The 14832-nt window shown below is 33.4% G+C and overlaps 1 protein-coding gene across 1 annotated transcript; it reads left to right on the top strand.

Moving 5' to 3' along the window:
• The first annotated feature begins 2132 nt into the window (after positions 1-2132).
• Positions 2133-13528, top strand: LOC131043976 (uncharacterized). The gene is made up of 2 exons (XM_057977238.2): positions 2133-2511; positions 13131-13528. Exons 1-2 carry the CDS (start codon positions 2133-2135, stop codon positions 13526-13528), a joined length of 777 nt encoding a protein of 258 aa, XP_057833221.1.
• The last annotated feature ends 1304 nt before the right edge of the window (positions 13529-14832 follow it).

Below are 14832 nucleotides of genomic sequence, written 5' to 3' on the forward strand. Positions count from 1 at the left end.
TCAAGATTGGATGATCTTATCAAGGGTCAAGATTGAAAGTTATCAATCCATGTTTACAATTCTCACCAATGAAATGGTGACAATTGTCAACATAAGATTTCTTGAGAGGAGATGCAAGAAGCATTACATGCTTGAGAAGACTTCATGGTTACCTTAGAAGGTAAGGGTTAAGGTTAGATTAAGAAAACCCATTGGATAAAGCTTTTACCCAAAGGATAAACTCTTGTGCAAGGGTTAAAGGAATAACCATGGTCAAAGCAATGAATGCTTGATGAGACCCTAGGGTTAGATGAGGGTTGAGTTAGGCCAAAAAGTCTCCAATCATGTAAGAAGGTTGAGTTAACCATTAATGGTTATGTAAGAGACTAAAATGGTTAAGTTGTTGAGGACATAAAGCCTTTAATGTTTACTAAAGACTTTAAGGGTTTGAGAAGTGACTTCCCTTTGCTTAGGATTGTGACAATATTTAGTAGATTCGTTAGGCTAAATTAGAAGGGATTAGAAGAATTTAGAAGGGGTTTAGAGATGCAAGTGGGAGATGTAGGAGAATGCAAGTGGATGGAGGGTAATTTTAATTACAATAAATTGCTTTATTTCAACAAAATAGATGCAAGTGGAGGATTTTAAATAAATTAGATTTATTTATTTGAAGTGAACAATTTAATTAAATCTAAATTTAATTAAAAAGAGTAAAAGGGGGATTTAATAAAATAAAGTGATTTATTAAATTAAATGATATGAAGGGCCTAGGTGAATTTAATTAAATAAATTGAATAACTTATTTAATCAAATAGATGAATGTGAATAATTTAATTAAACAAAATTTAATTAAATAGAATAATGAGGTTAAAATGAATACTAAATATTTACTTAAGAAAGTGGTCATTTTTATATGTCTACACGTAGTTTATCTAGGTAATGTATGATCCTACTACAATGCCATTTTATTTTAATAATTCCTAGAATCATTTCATCGCAGCATGTAAACATGCACATGACCACTTTAATCTTTATTGGAATGCATAAACACATTGTCATGGCAAGCCACCATGCTTTAATGGGTTTAATCCCACACAAACTATCAACTTATTGAAACTTTTAAGAAAGTAGGTATGACTGATGGCTTTTGCAGGCAGGCATGAGACACTCCTAGTGGGCAAAGAGCATCTAAAACAATCCTATCAGTTAAATATATAATATGAAATGAAGGACAACATTGAAACAAACAAAAGATATGAGACACTCCTAGTGGGCAAAGAGCATCTAAAACAATCCTATCAGTTAAATATATAATATGAAATGAAGGACAACATTGAAACAAACAAAAGATATGAGAGATCAATATACTTTATGAAAAGGGTTTTTGAGAAAAAGGCTAGCCTCCAAAACAATGAACTTAAAGGTTACTAGTATATTAAAAAGTTACAATATGCATCCAAGTTCCAAGCTCTTCTAAAATATCTAACCCCTCTACTGCAAGATAAGTCAATTAAATCTGATGTAAAAAGCTCACACACAAGTCTTTTATTTGTGAATAAGAAAGAAAAAATGACTTATAAACAAATTTAGAAACTAGTTTGGCCACGGTTATTTTTATCCCAATAAAAAAAGATTGTATAAATCACATGAACCCAAACATATAATAGTATTAGAATATTCAAAGCATTGTAGAAGTCCTAAAAAAAAGCTTAAACTCATTAAATACTTTTATATTTGCATATCCATCCTCTCTGAAATAACCATTATCTAATTATAAAAAGATGAGTGCAAAGCATTCAACACCTTCCGCATGTGAAAATGAGAAAACCAGACCAGAACGCCAAACAACTCATATAACATATTTGGTAGACAACCGTTAAAACAACGGCGCCATGTGAGCTACTGTCCAGAAATGCATTATTGGAATGCACATATATATAGTTCCTTTCACATGGTTATTTCTAATCTATGTGTAATGGCCAGATAACACATGACCCAATTGCAGCGTTTGCCTCAAGAAGAGAATATTTAAGCACATGGCCGTAGCATCCACTGCCTTATATAAGAGCACATACTCTAGTTCATTTCCTACAAGCTTGAATTTTGATCGCTAGTGATTTGTACCTTGGAGTCTTAAAACCAAGTAAGTAAACATGTCAAAAGCTGCAGCAATTCTGTTCATAGCTATGATTGCTATGGCAATGAGCGTGGGCCCTGTAATGGGTTGCGGAAGCCAAAAATGTGGTCCCTCAGGTGGTGGCTCTTCTGGAACTCCATCGACCGGCAGATGTCCACTGAATGCATTGAAGCTTGGAGCCTGTGTCGATGTACTCAGCGGCTTGGCACACGTTCACCTTGGGGATCGTGTCGTGAACCAGTGCTGCCCTCTTTTGCAAGGAATTGCAGAGTTAGAGGCAGCGCTCTGTTTTTGTACAACCATAAGGGCTAAAGTCCTCAACCTGAACGTCGTCCTTCCAGTGGCTCTTGAACTTTTTGTTCAGTGTGGATTGACTCCTCCTCCAGGCTTCAAATGCCCCCCTCTTAACTAATTCACTTTGCTCTATCGTCTGTCCAGCTCTACGTTCATATAACGTTTTTCGTATCTTATTTGATTTCTGATTTTTTGTCACAGATGTAGACTGTTGTATCGGAGGACTACTCATTTAATAAATAGAGCTCTTTATGATTTTGTGTGGCGTGAGTGATGACGTCGACGTCTGCTGCTTCCTGCTTTGTAGTTTAAAATAAAAATTAAACGATATCAGATGTAGATCTAGAATAAAGTATATGCTCGTTGATCGATGACTGTTGGTGTTGGAAACTAGCGTAAGCTACTAGTCTTAAAATTTTAGAATTTTTATTATGTACTAATTTTTTTGGCCATTTAAAGAATTTGCGGGAGTATAATCCAACAAATAATAATTCTACAGATCATAACCTTTTAACAAATAATTCTAGACGTACATGTTGAAATATTTCTTGAAAAAGAATCCACCATCAAAGAGAGAATGATTATTATTATGTAGTAATACTTTAATTAAGCATACATAATCAATAAATTTATTTGTGTAATCTAACAGAATTCTTCTAGTACTTGAATACTTATAAATAATCCATCATAATTCTATCAAATATATATAATATATTTAGAAGACTTAAGAAGAAGAACTCACATGTGGATTTTTTAAGTCACAAAGTCTCAACATTATAGTATAGTGATGAGCCAATGCCAAAAAATGACTAATCAATATATGCATGAATAGAAAATATAATTCCAAAGAATATCTAATCCATCTAAAGAATGAGCACACATCCAAACAATTAGCTCGCTTCATTTTATGTTCTAGTAAATATTATTGATCATACCTAACATGTAAAGACTGTCTACTTTCTCTCCTAATTTGTAGGAATGAGAATATGATGTGAATGAATTGAACACAATTCGTAATCATTATAGTCATGCTCTACCTTCCTTTTAACAAGATGTCAATTGTACAAATCGAGCTTGCTACATGAATCTAAGCCAAAGAGGGTTGTGAAAATTTTCTTCAAACCGTTAATCTATTAACTAAGAAGGGATGCACATTGAAAACTTATACAAAAGAAATAAAACAAAGAAATACCATAACACTATTATTAGATGAAAAAAATCCTTTCAAGAAAAAACCCACACTCCAAATGGATAGCTCAATTGTATTATTTAGCAAGAAAATAGTTTTTGATTATAAGAAAATTGGTTTATAGGGGACCTAAAACCCTATACAACAGGTTTTAAAAGGATATGCAACCTTCAAGAATTAGTGGGAATCTAGGACCCCTAAACAAAATGTTGTAAATGATACAAAAAAAACAAATAGTAGCCCACCAACAGCCACACCTCAATAACTAGTCATCAAAGAGCTGGTTGAATGATCCATAAGGCCTAAGCCACTGAGCAAGAGACCTTAGAGGTAAAAATACAAAGGTTTTGGCTAGCCTTCCATAACTTAAAACATGGGTTTTGCATTGTTCCCATAAACTAAAACACACAAGAATAGCATAATAAAGATTAACCTTTTAATCTCCTCTTTCTTTTGAAGCAGGCACATGAGCCATCCATTTGCCCCAAGATCCACCTCAAAACGAGCAGTGGGAACAAGGCCAAAGGCATTGCAAGTACAAAAGGCAATCATAGCCCCCATTTTGCAAACACAACTTCTCTTGTGAGAGCCATCTCCACCTCTAGTGGAGCCACCTCTATAAGAAGGGAAAAACCCTTCAAAATATCCACCTCAATAGGAGATAAAGGAAAGAGCTAACAGAAAAGAGATACAACAACTTCCTCATATTAGCAATGAGACAAAGCATCAAGAGCCTCCAAGAAGCATCTTCCATCTTTTTCGACAATATCCATCTCTACCTCAACAGAAGATGGCACCACCTCAATAGGAGAATCCAGAGAAAATTGAAGATGTTGAAGCTACAACATAAACCAACTCGACCATCCCATCTCCTTCTCAATAGGAAAGACCAACTAAAAAGCCATAGTAGAAGAATAGTGGGCCCTCTTTGCATCAACTAAAACAAACATCTCTCCATAAATGATGTGAGAGAACCTAAGCCAACCACACCAAAGGACCAAAAAAATTGCTTCTAATAGCTTGAGAATAGGTCAAATGAAACCCTACTCAAAAGATCTACAATAATATATCAAATGGCCAAGCCAGTGGCTCGAAAGAACCTAAGAGAAGGGGAAAGACCTACTGGCAAAAACAAAATAGGGTTTATGAGAAAAAATAAATCTAGCAAAAATCCTTGATGAATCTTTTAGGGACAGCTAAAGGGGACCATCCAAACTAGAATCAACCATCCACAACTTTGTCATCACAAGAGAATGAATGAAGCCAAGGCAAGGGCTCCGTCAAAGAGTGTTAGTGAAAACAACCAACATAAGCAAGAGATTCAAACAAAGTTCCAATAGATGCAAGATAGAATAGAGAGAGATTGGCTGCACCATACCAAATGAGCCAATCCTGCCTTGAGTCCAACCTTTCTCAAGATGAGAATCCCAAACAACAAACACCAAGGAAAGGGCCTCCAAAACCAAAAAAAACAACAAAGTTGAGCTTCTACAAACAACAAAATTGTGACCTCTACAACTGTTGAGGAAGGGGTTAGCAAACACTCGCATAGGGAAAACCAAACCCAAACCCATTAGAAAAAGTAGAAGGGAATAATAGAAAATGCGCACCATGAAGATATAGAAACACAAAAAAATAGGGGTTGAAAGTTCGTGGAAAAGAAAAAAACCAACAACCCACAAAGAGGCTAATTCAAAAACCCATTGTAAGAACACCTCTGAACACACAAATTAAACAAGTCAAACAAAGCATGCATAGGCAACAGAGAAATATTTTCCACAAAGATAATAGGTTGAAATAGAGGGAGGAAAGGTCAACCCTAAACAATAGAGCAAAGCCCAATGGGAGCACCCAACCCCTGCTAGGGGCCAAAAGAAACCACCATCATGCCACAAGATGCCTACATGGCAAGAATAGGAGCATTGTTATCTCCATCTTCATCGGATTCAAAATCCCCTTTCACAAATGAAACTATAACAACACCTCTTCCTCCTCGTCACTCCATCCCTAACTTGTGGCCCAATTAGGTTCTTCTCAATATAGCAAGAACATAGTGACAATATAATAACAAAGGAAATTATTCTCAATAGTGATCATACTGCAATATGAATCTAGAAATAATTTTGAAAACATAACATTATTTCAAAAATATTAAACTTTTAACATTAAGATATATAAAAACAACACCAATTTTTAAAGAATCAAAATTTGTGCCCAAGATTATCATGTGTCCTCTCCACTTTCATTGCATGCATGAAAATTTTGATAGAATACATGCAACACATCCACCTTCACATTCTATGCAACAACTATCATACAATATTCATGTAGGGCATATATTGTAAACCATAATACTAAAAATCAATTTGTTGAACATGTCAAATTCCACAGTTAAATGTTTGTACCACTTTGAGTCTCCTTGAAATTGATAATATCTAATGCATGTAAAAAAATTCTAACTTCTAATTACTCATAATTTTTTGAAACTATCATACATTACTCATCTTCTCATCCAATGCCAAATAATAATAACAAAGGATAAAAACCTAACCCCTAACCTTTGCCAATTAGGTATTTCTATGAAGAAGGCTATTTTCTACAAATTGTTAGTGAGAGACCACTTGGGTAGACAAGGAAGGCCTTATGCCCCTCAAGAGGCATTGATTGACAATATAACCAATATTCCTAATAACAACATCTTTCATCAAAATAAAGAAATAAGGGGAAAGGGGACCCCCCCTCCCTTATCGTAATAGATATTGAGAAAAACCCTTGAGGAGCTCTATTCACCAAGACAAAGAATATAGGGGAGTGAAAACACACCTCAATTAACTTACAAATATTTCTCTAGAATCCAAATTTGTGAAGAACCTGCAAAAGAAAGGGCAATGAAACCATGCCATAATCTTAAGATATATAAAGTTCAAGGAGCATGTATTATCTATTACTATTCTCCATGGAATGAAGAGTTTTGTGCACAACAAGAATAGAATCAAAGATCTACCTTCCTAGGGCAAACCCCTTTGAGTGAGCATGAACCATTTTACCAAGAAAGGGCTTGATTCTATTAAATAAAATATAAGAGAAGATTTTGAAAATAACATTACATATTCTAAGGGGTCCAAACTCTACCATTGTGTTAGAACCTCCCTTTTTAGAGATGAGGACAATATAGGTTTTATTCACTTATTTTATTAAAATAGCAAGAGCTTGGAATTCCTTGGCATCTTGAGTGATAGCAAGACCCACAACATCCAAATAATTTTGAAAGAAAAATGGGGGAACCCATTAGGGCCAAGGGATTTAAAGGGGCAAGAGGGAAGAACACTTTCTTAACTTCATCCTTGAATAATCTAAGTTATAAGGCTTAAGATCATGGGTGGATAAAGAGTTAGAAATAACTTGGAGAAGCCTATCCAAAACCTCATTAAATGAAGGGTCTATCAAAGTGAGTGGGTTGAGAATATTTCTAAAATGGTTGACAACTTCCTTATGAATATCCTAATCTAGAGTAAAGATGAAGCCATCTGAACTGATTAGGCCAATAATTTTTTCTTCTATTATGTTTGAGGTTAATCTAGTGAAACAAAATTGTATTCCTATCTCCCTCTTTGTCACATTAGATTCTAGGCCTTTGTTTCTAGAATAGATCCACTTTAATCATAATATTGTAAAGATCAAACAAAATACTTCTCTCTTGATTAACCAACTTAGGGGAAGCATAATTCCTTTCCATCTCCATTTCAATAATAAGAATCTAGAGTTTAAACTCTTTCTTTAGGTATTTAAGATATATCCAAAAAAATATTTACTCTATTTTCTAAGATTATTTTTTAAGACTTTCAACTTGTGAAGAACCCTAAACATATCCATCCCCTAAATTTATAGTACTCTTCTAAGGAGTGATGATATCCTTTAAATCAGTGTTATGGGTAACATCAGGTCCAAGGCCTATCATAGAACCATTGAAGAAGGACAAGGCAACATTTGATCAAATCCAAAATGCATAAGAGATGATAGGTGTCCATGATTAAAGATATTTTAGGAAGCAAAATGAAAACATTTTTATTGTTATTCTTTTACTTTAAAATGATTAATTTTACTCTCTATCCATACATGAAGCTTTCTCATGCTTGGCAATAATTTTTATTTTGCATCTAGACTAGATAATAGTGAAACATAAATATATATACATGATTTCATTTTCTCCATGGTAAAGGCTTCATGCAAAGAAATCCACATTCTTATTGATCAAAAATTTATATTTTTATTATTAAAAAAATAATAATTTTTAACTAAAAATATTTTTTCGTATTTTGTATAGTTAAATATTTGAGATTTTATTTTGTAATTTTCTCTTTTTTATAAACTTTGTAGAAAAGGATACTAGAATAATATTTATGAGGATCTAAACTATCAATATATCCAAGTGTGGAAAGTGAAGTTAGATCTAAAAGGAATGCCCTTTGAAGCAATTAAATTTTACAACCTTTATAACATGTCACCTCTTAGGACTGATTTAAAGGACCGATCACCTCTCAGGACTGATATAAAGGAGAAGGGCTTGATGGGGGAGGATATGGAAATGAAAGAAGCTCAGAGATCTGAGGATAGGGAGGTTGGCCTGAAAGTTAATCTTAATACTATTGGTGATAAGAACCACGAAAAGCATCACTTGGATATTGATCTCTGTATCAATAATGGTATGGAAAGCTTCAAATAGGTGCTTAGCTAGATGCATAAAGAAATTGAAGGCATTAAAACCAAGCAAGCCTAGGAAGCAAGTAAAATCGAGACTTTACAAGCTTGAGGCTCGGGAAAGTTCAATTCCCTCCCTGACTTTCTTTATGAGCTCACCAAAGAAATTGGTAATGCTGAGGAGATTATCAACGCTAATCGCAATAGCTTTCTTATCTTGGAAAATAGAGCAGGTGCTAATGAAAAGAGACTTGATGCAGTTGAGCACACACCCAAAAAAATAGGTGAGAAAAGCCACAAGATTTTGAAGGCTACCTCGAGCCAGCATGAAAGCCCTTATCTGCAAGTTGGAGAACTACCAAGGGGATAAGGTCACGGTAGGCATTATTGATGTTAAGGATGACACCCCAGATGATAAGGACATAGGGCTTGGGAGAAGAATGAGAGCAAGAACTAAAAGGATGCAATGCCATAGTAACGAAATCAAGGATATTAAGCGGGCAGCAAATAATATGGAACAGATGGAGCTAGAAGCGGTGGAAATGTTTCATAAATTAACCTCATCCTGGGCCTCTGTTGGTCTTTTTTGGTCTATAATCTGCATTCTCTTGTTTGCTGGCATTTTTCTCGCCAACTGTCTTTCCTTTGTTTGATTTCTTTTTGTTTAGCTATGATGTAATGTTTATCTTTTGATATTATGACTGTATTGGGTTTCAGGGGCCCATCAAAACCTATTTTCCCATATTCGAAACCATGTAATAAATTTTAATATTTACCACATCTAATGTATGGATAATTCATGTCTTATTTACAACTTTGGCATCTTTATGAGGATGAATATAAATATATATTTAAAATAAAGTCTTAAAGGAAATGGTGCAAGCTAGTTTTAATTAGTTATAGAAGATGCCAAAATCTTATTTGTATTCATTCTACAAGGAGAAAAAAATATAATATTTTAATGAAGAGTTAAATAAAAAAAAATCTCACTATATGAAATAGTAAAATAACTACTTAGAAATATGCCAACATTCCTTAAATATAAAACATAAAACTATAACATCTAAAATCCTTCTAATGTAGCAATATTTTTTGTATACATAATATAAAGACTACAAAAATTAATGTACCATGATGTATATTACTAACATTCATAATTACTTAAATAAATTGATAATTTAATGTTAAAAAATAAACCTTAAAAATATATAAAATGTTGTAGAATTAGTATGATAATTAACTAATCAAGAATAAAAATTTAGCAAATGTAATTCTATAGAAGCTTTACATTTTTTTTAAACTCTTATTAAAGAGATGCAAATCCTAGAGAATATTAGAAGTATTATATAATAAAATGTCCATATTTAAAAGGTAAATGATGGAATAGAGTACCAATACTACACAATAATATTTGATGCCAAAGAATAGACTCATCTAAAGAACACCTATATACAAATTGGGCCTAAAGTATAAATACAATATATAATCTAAAATTTAGAAGAAAAATCTTTTCTACTAAGGTAAACATCATTTATGACTAGCAATCATTCCCTACTTCTATTAGACTAATTATACTTATTTCAATTTATAATACATTTATTCCAAAAATTCCAATCTATCTATTATAGTATTTAGTTCACTAAAGAAATGTAGCACATTCATTCAACTAAAATCTGTTGAACTATGATGAACATTCTATAGGTTGGATTATTCTTATTTAATGACATGTGGTTTCTTTCAATTTTATTTAAAATATGCTACCTAACCCATACAACTATAATACCAAAATAACTCACAAAAAATCTTGACTTTAAATTAAAGCTTATGAGGAAACATAAATTAGAACAATGACTCTAAATAATACCACCACATATTCCAACTTCTCACCCATGGAAACCATCCTCAAATCTCCTTATGGCCACAAAATCAAGAAATGTCTCAATATCCTAAATGCCAACAAATATCTTCGTAACACCCCTTTTACCATTCGGGAATAAAACTATTCCCAATACTCCCCTCTCTAGCCATAACCTTTTTGTCATTGGTCTCTACAATATGAAATATTTTGCCACTACTTTTGAGCATGGACAAAAAAGGGAAAACCACCCTCCCAACCATGAAAGCTAAGAAAAAATTGGATTAACTTCATATTGAAGAAATTGAAAGTGATGGGGAGGACATAGATGTGGGTAACACCAACCCTTGCAAGTCTAGTAAGTTAGCAGGAAGGTCTCTACATGAAAGTAAAGAGGCCATTAAAATTGATGATATCGGTATTGATATTGAGGAGGTGGAGAAGGTCAAGGACTTCGAGGATGAGAGCTATTCTAGAAAAACTACAAGTGCCCACCTAGAGAGTACCATTTTGAAGCTACTAAACATGATTGAAGCCAACCACCTATTGTAGGAGGAAAAGTTGTCTCTAAATACCTACCAGGGTAGTGATACTTATACTTGTGCTAAATGTGATGCTACCGCTATGGATCTAACTTCCCTAACAAAAAAGGTGACTAATTTGGAGGAAAAGTTGGTTAATCTGTGCAGGTTCAGTTCAAAGTTGATGCTCAACTTGACTACCACCCTATGTTTTCTACAAAAGAAAGTTCTTGGGAAGGATGTTGAAGAAGAGGATAATTGCTAAGATATTTTTAAATTCTCCACTTAAGATTGCAACTATCTATTTACATAACCACCTTATTGCTATCTTCTTATATGTTATTGTTTATGTATTTTAAATTGTGATACTGCTAAAAACTCTTATATTTCTAAGGTTTATAGATTCTTCTAACATTTTAAGCTTGGACTATTTGGTGTTGTTAATGTGTTGTTAATGTCTAGTTAATGTTGCCTTTGGGCTATTTGTATATAGTGTCAACACCCTTGTTTAATTTATTTTTATACCAATAACACCACCACATATTCCAACTAGGAGATTGTGGTAGTTTTGGTTTACTCCATGTATCGTAAACTCATACGAGTTATTAACACATTCATTAACCTACCAATATGGTGAGTGTACATCATGTATATGTAATACCAACAATCATGTCACCTTTTTCCACTAGTAATGGACACTCTAAATAACCTCAAGATAAAAAGTCCCAATATGATTATTAGTTATTAACAAATAGTGCTAAATTCCCTGGCTAAAAATGCATGCCACCTTTTATGTATTTTATCAATGTGAATAAGTAAATATTAAATTTCTCCTTTTTGAAATACCCAAACCTAAATAATTGGCCTCTACAATTTATTATATTCCATGTAGTACTGAAAACATATGCAACCACATATTACAAGCTAACGAAAACAAATATTAGTATTTTTGTCACTGTATAAATCAAATATGCCAACTTAGGTACCATACAACCTCCTATTGAAATTTACCAATAAACTATAATGGAATGTACTAATAAAGGTGAAAAACCAAAGCATTATACTATCAACAAATTTTAAATTGATTTTGAAGTCTACAAAGACAAAATAATTTGAAAATTTGACACATAGTTAAGGTAATACAAGAAAGAGGCACAAAACCTAAAAATTAGTGGAAGGCTATAATGAATTTCTAATGAAGATATACCTCATAATTATAAACAAAGAGTGTTGCCAAATAAATTAATGAGTTGTAATATGGCTAGTTGATATAGGTTATCAATACATTTTAGATGTGCTTTCAATGTGTTTAACTTGAAAATGAGATCATTGAAATAAAAATGTCATTTGAATAAGAATTTAAAAATATGCTTTATTCCCCCTTAGTTAGGCTCCAATGTCAAATGAGTGAAAATAATTCAAATATATGCAAAACAATTTCTATAATTAACATTATGAAAAGATCACATTAAGCTAGCTGATCTACATCTTTTTAAAAGGTATTCAACTATAACAACATAGGAAATGAAATACTTGACAATGAAACAATAATGAGCGCAAGAGAACAATATACCCTATGAAAATAGCTTTGAATAAAAAACTAGCCCCTTACAAATTGAACCAGTATATTATTATATTAACATTCAACTTATCTTAATAAAAAACATATAAAATAATTACAATACACTCCCAAGTCCTAAGTTCTTCTAGAGGATCCAAACCTCATGTTGAAGGAGAAGTCAAAGAAATATGACATGAAATACTCTTATGCAACCCCTAAATAATGTAAATAAATAACAATGAGATACAAGATTACTACAAATATACTAACTACTTTGTCTCCAATATTTAATATGTTGGATGGAAGAACAAAAAATGTTTGAATCACATGAACTCAACTATTTCATATTTTTACAATATGAAATACATTTTACAAACCCTTCATTATCCTAACAATCAATTTCACCATACTCCCACTAATCTAGAATTCCCCAATATACAACCCACATTAAATAATTTAACATTTATACATCTAAAGGTTCTCTTGATTAACCATTACATTGTTATAAAAGACTAATACAAAATATGCCACACCTTCCCTACACCTTCCATGTGAAAATGACAAAACCAGATCAGACTGCAAACAACTCACGAAACACGTTTGGTAGACAGCCATTACCCACAAAGGCTCCATGTGAGGTATTGATTGCTGGAATCCACATAAATAATTATTTTCACACAATTATTTCCAACCTACGTGTATGGCCAGATAAGACATGACCCAATTGCAGCTTTTATGACCCAGTTGCAGCTTTTACCACAAGAAGACAATGCTCAAACACATGGCCATACCATCCACTGCCCTATATAACAGCACATACCCTTGTTCATTTGCAACAAGCTTGAGTTTTGATCGCCAGTGCTTTGTACCTTGGAGTATTTAGACAAAGTAACTAGACATGGCAAAACCTGCAGCAATTCTGTTCATAGCTATGATTGCTATGGCAATGAGCGTGGGCCCTGTAATGGGTTGCGGAAGCCATAAGTGTGGTCCCTCAGGTGGTGGCTCTTCTGGAACTCCATCGACCGGCAGATGTCCACTGAATGCATTGAAGCTTGGAGCCTGTGTCGATGTACTCAACGGCTTGGCACACGTTCAGCTTGGAGATCCTGTTGTGAACCAGTGCTGCCCACTTTTGCAAGGAATTGTAGAGTTAGAGGCAGCGCTCTGTTTTTGTACAACCATAAGGGCTAAAGTCCTCAACCTCAACATCGTCCTTCCAGTGGCTCTTGAACTTTTTGTTCAGTGTGGATTGACTCCTCCTCCCGGCTTCAAATGCCCCCCTCTTAACTAATTCACTTTGCTCTATCGTCTGTCCAGCTCTACGTCCATAGAACGCTTTTCTTATCTTATTTGATTGCTGTTTTTTTGTTACAGATTACGACTGTTGTATCGCAGGACTCCTCATTTAATAAATAGAGCTCTTTATGATTTTGTGTGGTGTGAGTGATGACGTCGACGTCTGCTGCTTGCTTCTTTGTAGTATAAAATAATAATTAAACGATATCAGATGTAGATCTAGAATAAAGTGTATGCTCGTTGATAGATGACGATTGGTGTTGGAAACAAGGGTAAGCTACTAGTTTTAATAGATTAAGTAATTTTATAATTTTGATTATGTAATAATTTATTTGGCCATTCAAAGAATTTGTAGAAGTATAAGTCAACAAATAATAATTCTACAAATGATAATCTTTTAACAAATAATTCTCGTTGTACATGTTGAAATATTTTTTGAAAAAGAATTTATCATCAAAGAGAGAATAATTATGTATTAATACTTTAAACAAGCATATCTAATCAATAAATGTATTTATCCAATCTAATAGAATTCTTGTAGTACTTGAGTACTTATTAATAATCCATCATAACTCTATCAAACACATATAATATATTTAGTATAGTAATGAGCCAATGCCAACAAATAACTAATCAAGATATCCATGAATAGAGAATATAATGCCCAAGAATATCTAATCCATCTGAGGAATGAGCACACAGTCAAAAAATTAGAGCTCCATTTTACATTCCACTAAATAATATGGATTGCACCTAACATGAGTCTAAGCCAAAGAGGGTTGTGAAAATTTTCTTTAAACCATAAAACTATTAACTAAAAAGGGATGACCATTGATAACTTGTACAAAAGAAATAAAAAAAAGAAATACCATAACACTATTATTACATGGCAAAAGTTTCAATAAAAAACTCACTCCAAATGTATAGCTCAACTGTATTATTTAGCGGCAACATAGTTTTTGAGTAAAGGTAAATAGGTTTTGAGGGGACCAGAAACCCCGTACAATAGGTTTTGAGGGAACCCAAAACCCCACAGGTTTTGAAGGGACCCGAAACCGTCAGATTTTACTAGGATCTGGAACCCACAGTACAATGCTACTAAAAGAAAAGAGCATCAACATACCAGCAACTATACCATAAACTGGACATAAAATCATCTCTAACACATAAACAAGGGTTTTACAAGGCTCCCTTAACCTGCATATGTTTCCATGGGTGTATCCAGGCACCCATCACATTCAACAACACCAGATTACAATAGATTAACATATTCTCACAATCTGGACAAATGAGGTTTTG

This window comes from Cryptomeria japonica, chromosome 5 (genome assembly GCF_030272615.1).
Source record: "Cryptomeria japonica chromosome 5, Sugi_1.0, whole genome shotgun sequence".
Lineage (NCBI taxonomy): Eukaryota > Viridiplantae > Streptophyta > Pinopsida > Cupressales > Cupressaceae > Cryptomeria > Cryptomeria japonica.